This window comes from Neofelis nebulosa, chromosome 9 (assembly GCF_028018385.1).
Source record: "Neofelis nebulosa isolate mNeoNeb1 chromosome 9, mNeoNeb1.pri, whole genome shotgun sequence".
Taxonomy (NCBI): domain Eukaryota; kingdom Metazoa; phylum Chordata; class Mammalia; order Carnivora; family Felidae; genus Neofelis; species Neofelis nebulosa.
Genome location: NC_080790.1, coordinates 7,868,037 through 7,879,514, shown reverse-complemented (window position 1 = coordinate 7,879,514; position 11,478 = coordinate 7,868,037). Strand labels below are relative to the sequence as shown.

The following is an 11,478-nucleotide window of genomic DNA, read 5'->3' as shown; positions in this document are numbered from 1 at the left end:
TGACCGGATCATTTTGGCAGATCCCGAACTTGCAATGTTTTAATATTATTTAACGAAGCATTGAACCGTTGTCCTTGAGAACACCAAAGCGAACGCCTTCCGTTTATTCTCTCAGCTACCACAAGGCAATCAATAAAACACAGCAGCAAAACTGAGTATGTTGTGTTTTCAGTGTTCTCTCGGACCTGCCCGGCCTTAAAACTGCTTCTGTGAAGGGAAAAGTGAACGATGAGTCCTAACTCGGTACTTGAGTGAGTCCCTCTCTTCGCTTGGCGTAGTGACACGGCGTCAGATAGATACATACGTCTGTCGGCACACGTTCACGTGCCTTGCGGTGTGCTGTGCGTTGTGTTTATTCATCCGTCCATCAGCCTCTCTCCTCGCCCATTCTTCAGGCGGATGTTCGTTGAGTGCCTGCCTAGTGTGAGCAAAGTGCAGTCCAGAGCCGGGGGATGGAAACACAAGGCACAGCTCGCGTCCTGGAGCCTTCACATTCTAGCTGGTCCTCCGTGAGCCGTGAAGAGGCGTGCGGAAAGCACGGAAGACCGAAAGGGATTGAACTTTTGGAGACTTAGGAAGTCTTGATAAGAGGTCACAGCGAAACTGCTCTTCTGAGAGGCAAAAAGATGAGCCCCCAAAGCAGGGTGGGAGGGATGCTGGTCCAGGAGGAGTGGCGTGCCGGCACAAGAATGCTGTGTGGAAACGGAGAGAAGCGTGATTGGTGCGGGAGGGTGACCGGGGGGAGCAGCAGACAGGCCCCCCCCGGCCCAAGCACAGGAGCCCGGGAACGTCGCGACGCTAAGATTAACACCATCAAATCTGTTTCCAGCCCCTCCACCCGTGGTGCGCGTGCTTCTATACAGTAAAAGCAGTTCGTGTTTGTTGTAGAAAATAAAAATACAAAGTCCCTCTTTCTCAGAAACTATTAATGAAATATCTCAGTTTTAGGGAGAAAAGGCAGGGAGTAAGTGGGCCCCCAAGATCAGCCGACAGACTATACAGTATCCCGGTCACAAGTGATGAAGCCTGAACTGGGGGCAGCGAGAACCGGGCCGACTTCGAGCCACGTCACTCACAGACGGTCTAAGAATGAGAAAGGAAAATGGGCGTATGCCACGGTGTTGTTCCGTTACTAATTTAATGGCAAAGGAGAAAGGAGTAGTCGGGTGATGTTGAACCGTGTGGCAGTGTTACCACTGAGATACAGAATACGGAATGAAAACCGGGTTTCAGGCTGAAAGTACTGAGCTGGGTATCCGCACGTCAAGTGTGCGGTGCCCAGGTGTCCTCTGGGTAATGTTCAGTAGACAGAGGGAAATGGGGGGGGCGGGGGGGGCCGCGAGACACAGGGCTGAGATCCCAGCTTTTACCGTGTGATCGAGACCGCGGTCGCGGTATGAGGAAGACCAATGTGTCGAGTGCGGGAGGGTGACGAATGGAGCCCCTTGGGAGCAACAGAGGTTTTCTCTTGAGTCCATGAGAAAAACCATCCACCTCTCTTTAGAAAAATGCAACTGCAAGCAAAATGCTGCATGTAAATTTAGAGATGGCACCGAACACACCAATAGCCGAGGGCGAAGAATTCCGATTCGGAGGACAGGCTAAGGGGAAGGGAGGTAGTAAAAATTACCGAGTAGTTTTCAGAAATGGAGGAGGAAAACCGGAGAGAGCCGAGCGGGGAGGGTGTGGTGCGAGTGTCAGATGGGGCAGGAGGCCCGAGAGCCGGAGGTTTAAAAGGCCGTTAGGAAGATGTCTTGCTGGGACTCGTTTCTGAGGCATCAGCCCAGATGTCTGATTGCGATTGATTGATGAATGAATGGAGATAATAAATATTGTGAACAGTGCATATGGATGATTCTTCCAAGAAGTTTGGCAGAAAAAGGAAGGAGTCAAAGCCAATAACTCGATGGGAAAGGTTTTTTAGGCTCGAGGGACAGAATGTGTTAGTAGGCGGCGGGGGGCGGGTGTTGACTGGCAAGCACACAGTGACCCAAGAGACATAAGTAAATTGACAGAGCTGAATTCAGTGAGCAGTCAGGAGGAAGCGGCCAGGGCACGGGTTAAGGAGACAGCCTCAGAAAGGACAGGGGGTCCCTCCTCAAAGACCCGAGGGGAGGCTGGCGGGATGGGTGGCAACAGTCAGGTTTGTAGCTAGAAAGTGGGGGCGTTCGTGCTGCTGGCCCCGGGCCGGGGTCTGGGCGCACCACACTTTGGTGATCAGGGCGGTAGGGTCTCGGGGAGGCTCTGGAGGGGGGGGTGCTGGGAGGCGCCGGAAGGGGGGACGGGGAGCCTGCAGGGGGGGAGCTCCTAGAGCACAGCTTCCTCACCCCCTCCCCTCGGGGGAATACATATTCCCTGCCAGGCGGCCCTTCGGTAGGAAAGAAAGTGTTCTTTGAAGCACCCGGCCTGTGGTCTGCCTTGGAAATTCAAAGGTTTCAAAGACATTTCCTGCCTTGGAGGAATTCACCTTGTTCACCAGGTGCTTTTAGTAGCTCTTGGGAAGCCGCTTATCACACCTACGATTTTGTCCACTTTGTGGACGGACCCTCCAGCTCATTTCCCTCACTGGTCGTGGATGAGAGCGGAAGGCACGCGCTCTTCTTTCAATACAAGCAGTTTTTAAATCTGATTTTGAAAGTGATTTCATTCCAAAGTTGCACTTGGTAAAAAGAATCTTAACTCAAGTTGATAGGCACTCAGGTGATACATAAGCACATTTTCATTGTGATACTTAAAAAGAGTGTAGAATAAAAGGCGAATCTCCCTTTGACCCACACTCCCTCCCGGAGGTGACTGCTGTCACTCACGCGTGGTCAGTGTTAGCTTTTTCCTGGACGGGAATGGGCCCTGCTGTAATCATATGGCGGTTGGACTTCTCACTTCATGCAGCAGGAAGTCTTGAAAATGTTTCTTTGTAAGTACGCGTAGGCCTACCTAGAGCTGCGTCAGTCTTTCATAAGGTGGATGGGCCATCACATGGGTCACATTCCCGGATTCGGGATGGTTAGGTTGTTCCTTGCTTTCCTCTTCCCTTTTCCATGGTGATGAATATATACACACGTGCGGGAATTCCTTTAGAGGCTGTATGACCTCGTCATGGAACTTGCCGGATCAAAAGGGGTATGCGATAGATACGGCCATACTGCCCTCAAGAAAGGCCTTGAGCTCTTTGCTCCTTACCAGAGTGCCTACTGCCCCGCACTTGCGACAACAGTGGACGTTGGGAATCTTTTTAAAGTTGAACGAAGCTGATGGATGAGGTATCCAGACACCCTGGTTACTTCAGTTCACATCTGCGAAGATAGGGGCCTCGAAGGAGCACCTGCAGACAGAGAGCATCGAGACCGTTTTCAACCACCCATACGGTCTCTGTGAGTATCTGTCAGAGTCGTTCGTTCTAAACAGAGTACGTAACGTCTGCCATTTATCTGTAGATTCCGTTTCTCCACTGCCGCCTTATTCCCTTTGGTGTAGACTGTGGAGGAATGAGTCCTTTGTTTTGAGTTAACTCCTCAGTGCTGTACTAACTAACACGACGTGCCTCCACACAAAGTGATTTTTAAGAACTCAGTTGAGGTGCATTAGTTCTGGGGCATACAATAAATATCTGATCTGATGTTTCCCCTTGTACTTTGTGCCCCCCCCCCCCCTTTTTTGTTAAAGATCGCCTTGCTGAGAATTCTGGTTCTTCCCCTCATCGCCCTGTCTGTCCTGTGCTGAGTAATTTCTTTCGTTCAACCTTTAAAAGCCCACATCTGTCTTCCTCACCAGTCCCCACACATTGGGGGAGGCTGTTCAGCTTGTGACAGTGAACTTTTTTTTCCTGAAATTCTTAACCTTACTTATTGGTGACACACGGTGTGGCCCTGTGCATTTTGTTCTGTTATAGTAGATGGTTTTCAGGTGTCTGTCTGCTTCTTGAATCGTCTCTGACTGAATTCATTCTCAAGGCGCTGGCTTAGGGGTGGCTGGTTAGAGCCACGTACCGTAAACCAACTTTCAAAGGGAGGGCAGGGGCGCTTGCTTTAATGTAGAAATCTGCACGCTCAGTGCCTGTGTCTGATCTTGTGCCACGGCTCATTCTAAAACTCCGCTTGTCTTTCCAAGCAGCCCAGACAGAACAAGTTTTTACAAGTGCACATTGAAAGTACATTGAGAGGAAACCAGAATTTATAGACCCTCTCATGGAGGAAATAAGGTCATTCTTAAAAGAGTAGTAATTGCCCACAATTTACTTGAAAAGTCACTTTCTGCCCAAATTAGTGTTTTCCGTGTGCCACCCTGTCTCCAAGGCTCCGGAGCTATTCAGAAGCCACGAAAGGAAAGAACAGAAAACGGCACGAACAGGCCGAGGAATGTGCTTAGGCCAACATCACTCCCATCCACGCTGGAGTCCGTGTATGCTTCACGTCGGGATTCTTGTTAAAAAAAAAAAAAAAAAAAGTAAACTAGATCTTAGTTCCGTTCCGTTTGTCATGTGGAAGCTTGTCATTTAGGAGACCCAGTGGACACATTTCCTACACAAAACTTTACAAATCGGGTTTGGCGTGGCACACTCCTGGAAACCAGAAATTCTCAAATTGGAATCCTGGCTTTTAGACTTGAGTCCTTGTGTGGCCTGGGGCGACCAGTGAGCTTCTCGCCTCCCTTCTCGCCATCTATAAAGGATACATACTTGTGTCTCAGGGATGTTGAAAGGATTAATTAGTTCGTCTGTAAAGCGCTTTGAAGATGAAAAGTACTTTAAAAGTGCTTCTTAATAACATTATTGCTTAGAAAAGAGTGCCACTTTTATGCCAACCACTTCACGTCTCAAATTATGTAAAGAAGACCTGTTTCGTACATCACTACCAGTCGTAAATTGGAGATAAATCTCTCGTGGTGTGCACATCAAACGTTTCCTTCAGAATTTCAAAGGAGCGTCACTTTATCTTACGGGGCGTTTCGGAGCAGTGTTCTGCCCAGTCATTAGTGATGAAGATCGTGTTTCAGGAAAAAGAAAACCCTGCACCCGGTTCAGCCGTCTTCCAATTCAGTCAGGTCGTTCAGTATTAACTTGAAAGGGAAGTGCGGTTACTTTTTTCGAGGCGGGAATAGAAGAGAGAACCACGTTCTTTCCTTCTTTCTTCCTCTGCTCCCCGCACCCGTTTCCATCACAGGCACCTGAGGGTGTTGCTGCTTTGCCATTTCTGCAGGCATTAGAGCTAATATTAAAACTTACGGGAAGTTTTTGTCTTTAAGCCTAACGCAGTTTTTTCCCCTCCGAACCAAGTTAACAAAAAGGGCCGGTGCTGTGATTTTCTAATAAAACGTTACAGCAACACGCAATGAAGCGTCACGTGTGCAAAATACAAATGGAACGTCTTGATCGTAAAGCCGGGGCACAGCGATGTTAATTATGCAGACGACAGAGAATTACGGGGCACAGCCAACCGTAACGGGGGCAGGAAGTACAGAAAGAGACTCTAGAAAAGTTTGGAATATATGATCAAGAAATGAAACAAAATTTACATTTGGGGTAAGGTGCTTCGGGAAGAGTAATTCAAGTAAGAAATTGGAAGGAAAAGTCACCTGGAGAAATAGCAGTGAGTGAGTAGACTGAACCGGATAGAATTTGCCCTCGTCTGTGGTCAGACCGGTTCGTGGTTCGGGTTGTTCATGTGACGGGTGGTGAGTGTAGTCCAGGGAGCTAAGAGTGAGCGAAGGAAAAAATCAGAATTCGCGTGGCCCTCCTCCAAGCCTTGATCTGAAGACTCGATCTGTGTGTTCGCTCCCTCGACGAGGTGAGTGAAACGCTCTCCTACCTTGTGCGGACTTTAAATACGACACGCTTCGGAAGCCTACGTGCCGCTGACCATTACAGGAAATTACAGGCTTCAGAAATAGTGCTCCTTGGATCTTGGCTTCAGAAATGTGATTTAGTAAGATAAGCGGCGATCACTGAAAATCTATTTGGAACCACCACTTAAAATACTAAGTTCGTGGCCGTTTGGGCAGCTGTTGTTTTTACCGCGTATCTACTGGGTGTGGGCAAAGGCTGAGCGCCCCTCATTCTTCCCGCGGTTGTGTTAAATGAGTGCCATTTTCGGCCTTTACCACAAGGGTAAAGGATTTTCTCCATGTGAGCAGTGCTCATTAAAACTGGTTTCAAATGCTAAATCAAAACGTAATGCTAATTAACGTATCATTCTCTTAAATTTCCCACAGTAAAACGCTTGAAGATCGTTTGAAACTTGAGGCAAAAAATGGCACGTTGAGTATATCAGACACCACAGTTGGCAGCAAACAGTTGACGTTCACGTTAAAGAGGGTAAGTTTTTAGTGTTACGTTTTTTCATTCAAGAAAGGAAACTAGGCTTCCAGTAGAGCTGTGTGTGTGTGTGTGTGTGTGTGTGTGTGTGTGTGTGTGTGTGTGTGTGTCTGACCTCAGAACTGCCCTCCCAGGCTTTTCCCCTCGGAGGAACCGTGTTCCCGCTCTAGCACTTCTCCCGCAGCCACAGCCCCTCCTGGGTTCCTGGGTTCGGGGCAGGCACACAGCTTGGCCGAGGCAGAGGCAGGCGGGTCCCGGGGTCCCCGGGGGGACAGGGCAGCAGTGTGGTGTCTGGGTCACTGGGCTCATTCTGGTCTCTGGTCCCTGGTCCCTGGTTTCCCTGTAAAGGGAAAGTCCTGACTGTCTGGGGCTTACACAGTTCGTGCGAAAATGAAAATAGGATGGCTCTGAAATTATGACTATGATTGTTATTGCTTTTTTTTTTTTTTTTTTTTTTTTTTTTGGCTAAAAACAAAAGCACTAAGAAAGACCTAAAATGGCCCCATGGTTGAGTCAAGCAGAGGCTGTGAAACTCTTTTGGGGGATGCACCAGTTAATATTTGATTTATGTCAGTTGTATCATTTGAGAAACCAAATTTTAACTTATTAAATCTCATTTTTACTTAGGAATAATTAGGGATCTGTGTAGGTTTTAATAGAAATCTCTGTCTCTACTAGGTGTGTGATATATTTAGGTAAAATCTCAAGTTTTCCCAAGACTTATATATATGCTTTAAAAAAAAAATTTTTTTTTAACGTTTATTCATTTTTGAGAGACAGAGAGGATGAGCAGGGAAGGGGCAGAGGGAGGGGGACACAGAATCCGAAGCAGGCTCCGGGCTCCGAGTTGTCAGCACAGAACCCGACGCGGGGCTCGAACCCACAAACCGTTGAGATCGTGAGCTGAGCCCAAGTCGAACGCTCAACCGACTGAGCCACCCAGGCGCCCCATTTTTTTTTTTAAAGTAAACTCTGCCCACAATGTGGGGCTCGACCTCACGACCCCACGATCAAGAGTCACGTGCTCTACCAACTGAGCCAGCCCGGCGCCCCTCATGTATACTTTCTAATATGTGAATAGAATGGAAGGGGAAAGTTCATGCTTTCATATTATTTAAAATTGTATAGTGGCAAAAGTAGGATTAGGTCCCAAATCCAGTTTTCGAATTTCCTGTACCGTAGTTCCTCCCTCATCAGATCCTTGGCGAGGCTGCTCCGTGTGGTCTCGCCTGCGCCCGTGTCCCCCCTTTCGTTGGGCCAGCCTGCTGGTGACTGTGGGAGAGCAGCCGGGGCAGGACCGAGATGGAGAAGGAAAGGAAAACGTGGAGATGAGCTACTTGGCCCATAGATCGTAAGGGGCCGGTCACGTGGTGTGGACGTCTTCCAGGACGGCCTTTCAGAGAGAGGCTGGTGCGGGTCCCTTTCTGGATGGGGCTCCGTCTGCGGGACAGTCGTGGCTGCTTACAGACTCCTCAGGAGGCTCCTGCCTTGGTGGGGAAGGCCTGGCAGGGCCCCGCGCAGTGTGCGGCTGGAGAGGGAGGGGTGCTCCCGGAAGGGTGCTCTTCCGCCAAACCCGTAGGGAAACGCCTGGGGCGGACGTCCGTGTTGAAGCTGCAGAAACGCACCTAACTCACACGCTCCAGCGCACACCTGTTTACCTTTACTTGGTTCATCATTTCCCGAAATTGTTTGGATGAGACACTTTCGGGGATTCTTTTTAACATGAAGAAACAAAATATTAGATGCCCAGTGTTGACTGACTCTTCAAGGGTCCTGATCCTGTTACCTGGTGTGCCGGTAGGCGGGTTCCCTCGGGTTTTCTGAGCTTACCGTTAACAAGTGCATCTCAGATATCCGCTCTGGGGTGTGTGCCCGGGATACACAGAACAAGACAGATGTGGTCCTCGCCTCTCCAGTTCTCAGTCTGTCGAAAGAAGCACACCCCCATCATTATGGTGGTGGCGGGGACCCCGGCGGAAGACAGAAGTGCGGTGAGAGGGTCCGCCGGGGCCTGACCTACACACGGGGGCCGGGGAGGGCAAGCGATGTGCAGGGTGAGAGCCCCGAGGGGCCAGGCGGGGCTCCAGGCTCAGGGTACCACCGAGGCAGAGTTCTTGCCTGAGGAGGGAGGCAGTCGGGCACGCTCGAGGGTGCGGACGAGGGCCCGCGTGTGTAAAACGGGATCCCGGGAGGAGTGGCGCCGGATCTAGCCGGAAGCACAGGGGGCCTGGTCCTGCGGGGCCTTGTGAGTGGGCCGTGGGTTTCTCCTCGGACCTAAGTGGAACCGTGGAAAGCCGTTGACAGGTATTAGCAGAAAACTGACCGTTTGTATTTCTAGAAACTGAGTGTGGCTGTTTTCCGAGGAGTAGTGGGCCGAAGGGGCCCGGAGCAGAGGCACGGTGGGCGCGGAGGAGCTCGGGACACCTGGGACAGGAGCGTGCGGCAGGATCGATTTGGAATGGGCTCTGGGGAAACAGTGGTAATCAGAAAGAGAACTCAGGGACTCGTTCGGAGCCCCCGTCTCGGAGGTTCCCAGAGCAGGGGACTCGACGCTTCGGGTCGTCTCTGCTTCCCCACCACTCGCTCACCTCTCAGCTCTAGTCGGGAAGTACTGAGTTGTACCAGCTGGGGGTGAGGACAGAGACTTCCCCCGAGGAGCAGAACACAGAGGAGTATTTTCGGGGCGGAGAGCAACACGGGCCACCGTCAGGCAAGCCTCGTAGGTGTCTGTGAGGCGGCGCTTTTCAACTCGGAAAAATTAGGTCCCGGCAGCGCTTTCTCAGTTTCCCTTTTGTGCAGTCCCACCAGCTGAGAGTATTTTCTGAGCTTTGCATTCAAGAGTTGGTGATTTGGGAACCACACAGCTCTTCCCTCCACTGCGGATTCTGCGTCGAGGAAGCGCCGCTGAAAGCAGTGGGCCTCCCCGGGGGCCAGGGCGCCTTCGGCGCGGTCGGCCTGCTCGGCCCGCCAGGAGCTCGCAGGCCACTCGTCCGCCCAGCCTTTGTCGGTGGTTAACGGTAGCAAATCTCTGGCTTCCGAGGGGAGTTTGACTCTTGGGAAACAGCCGGAAAATCTTGGAACCAGTTCTGGCGGATGATACTTAACCGAGGGTGGGTTGAAATACACCGTTAGTGCCTGTAAGTATTGTTTTGTTTTGGGTTTGGGGCCACGTAAATACGTGTTTTTGGCTTACGAGTAGGGCAGCATTGTGGGGGCAGAGTCCAGGGGCCAGACCATGTGCCCCGGGGTCCCGGGGGCAGTCTTTCCAGAGCCCCCGCAGCGGGGCCGTGGCTGTGTATTGGGGTTTTCCTTCCTTCTCTCTCACTTCTCTTCCTCCTTCAGTCTGAACAGCAGAAGAAGCAGCAAGAGGCTGAGAAACTGCACCGACAGGAAAGGAAGACGCTGCGTCGCTCAGCCGGTCACCTGAGGTCAAGACACAGACGGGGACGGCCATTTCACTGAATCTGGGAATGACCCTACGTGTGGTGCGGAAGGAGCGCCCGGACCGCTCGCCCTCGGGGTGCGTTGCAGACGGGGGAGCGCGCTCCGGAGGTTCCCGTGATCCCTTGGCGCCTCTGCAGGGTGAACGGCGGCCTGTCCCCCTGCTTCCGCGTCAGACTCCGCAGCCGCCCCCGCCCCCGCCCCTGCCGGTCAGTGCTTCGCCCCCAGGCTGCCCTCTGTAAGTCGTCGTTGCCGCGGTCGGTCTTCCCCGGGTTTTAATCGGGTGGAGCAGGTGGTGGTTCTTCCACGTTGTGAAGCGTGTGCCGCGAGATGGGAAGTCACCGTGGGCTGACACTGCAGGCTCTTCGTGGTCCCGGGACTTTTCCTCCCTGCAGCCCCCGCTGCCACTCACTGGTAACCCGCCCCGTCCCACCCGGTGCCCGGGTGCCGGCCGGCTTCGCGGTCAGACGTTCGGACGCTTGTGGCTTGTACGTGTGTTAGTCTGGGACTTTTAAAAAAACATTCGTGTGCCAAGAGGATATAATTTAGCGGTAACAACAACCTAAAACAGGAAATGGAAGCTACTGGTTATTCTTTTAACTTTTCACAAGAGTACGGATTTTTTTGTTTGTTTCTTAAGTGCAATTTGAGATAAACTGGCTGGAGAAAACATTTGTAAAAATAAATACTTCCATTTAACGGCTTCTTTGAGACAGATCCGTTCTTTGAACTAATTTGAGAATTAAATTTGGGTTCCCTAGTTTTTCAGGTATTCGTGGGATTTTGGAAGCGTGTTTCTTTATGCACGGCTGGAACGGGGGCTCTTTGGCCCACAGATGACAGACTCTTTCTGAAAGTGCTGTAAGCGCGAAGGTAAGGTGGAACGAGCGGAGGGCAGCAGGCTGCAGAGGGTTTAACTGGCCTCGGGGCCCGGACTCAGCCCACTCGCCCCGCCTTCCTTTTCTTCCTCCTGTTGCCGCAAGGTTCCTTATCCCTCCGGGTCTCCCCGGCTCACGTTCCCGGCCCACCCCCCGCCCCCATCACATCTCTGTTGCTTCTGTGCACACGGGTGTCCACTCCTGAGGCCCGAGAGGTGTGGTCTGCTTCCAGAAAAAAAGGTGTCTTGTCTGTGGCGTGTGAGTCCGTGCTGCGTGTACGTGTGTCTGTGGTGCGTGTGTCCGTGTGGTTTACGTGTGGGGACAGACTCTTCACCGGACAAGAGTCTTATTTATTGCCTGCACCCAGCCCCGCTCGTGCTCTGGGACCAGAGGCTTCACCTGTTTCCATCCCTGGAGCCACTGCTCTCCTTTTCCAGCTTTTTATCCCCTGAACCCCTTTTATGAACCACCTCCTCCCGAAGGAAGGGGCCTCAGCTTTTCTGCACTTCCTTTTCTCTGTTTCCCGTTGACCACTTCCTCAGAGAGGACTCCAGAAGTGAGGCAAGGACACTGCTGGCTGCGGGTTTTCCCCCCAGGGGGTTGAGCAGACCTATTTCCTGGGGCCGGGTGCTTTCACACCTATACCTGGCCTTCCCGGGCCTCTCTTTCCCTTCTTGGGGGACACTCCCTGGGGGTGGGGAGCCAGTGTGCCACGGGGGCTCTTCTAAGATGGGGGGGTCAGGGCCTCCCCGGGGTGAGGAGCTGGGGCGCTGGCCACAGAGCTGGCCCGACCGAGGGTTCAATCCCGACCCTGCTGCCCACCCACTCGGTAGCCTTTGACTGTTTATT

The 11,478-nt window shown here is 51.9% G+C and overlaps 1 protein-coding gene across 1 annotated transcript in view; it reads left to right on the top strand.

Annotated features, from left to right (window-relative positions):
* NOL10 (nucleolar protein 10) overlaps positions 1–10,448 on the top strand; it is an 88,333-nt gene extending 77,885 nt beyond the window's left edge. The window contains exons 20-21 of the mRNA XM_058682529.1: positions 6,208–6,310; positions 9,653–10,448. Of these exons, the coding sequence (XP_058538512.1) occupies positions 6,208–6,310; positions 9,653–9,772 (223 nt within the window). The 3' untranslated portion in view covers positions 9,773–10,448. The remainder of the gene's footprint in view (positions 1–6,207; positions 6,311–9,652) is intronic.
* The last annotated feature ends 1,030 nt before the right edge of the window (positions 10,449–11,478 follow it).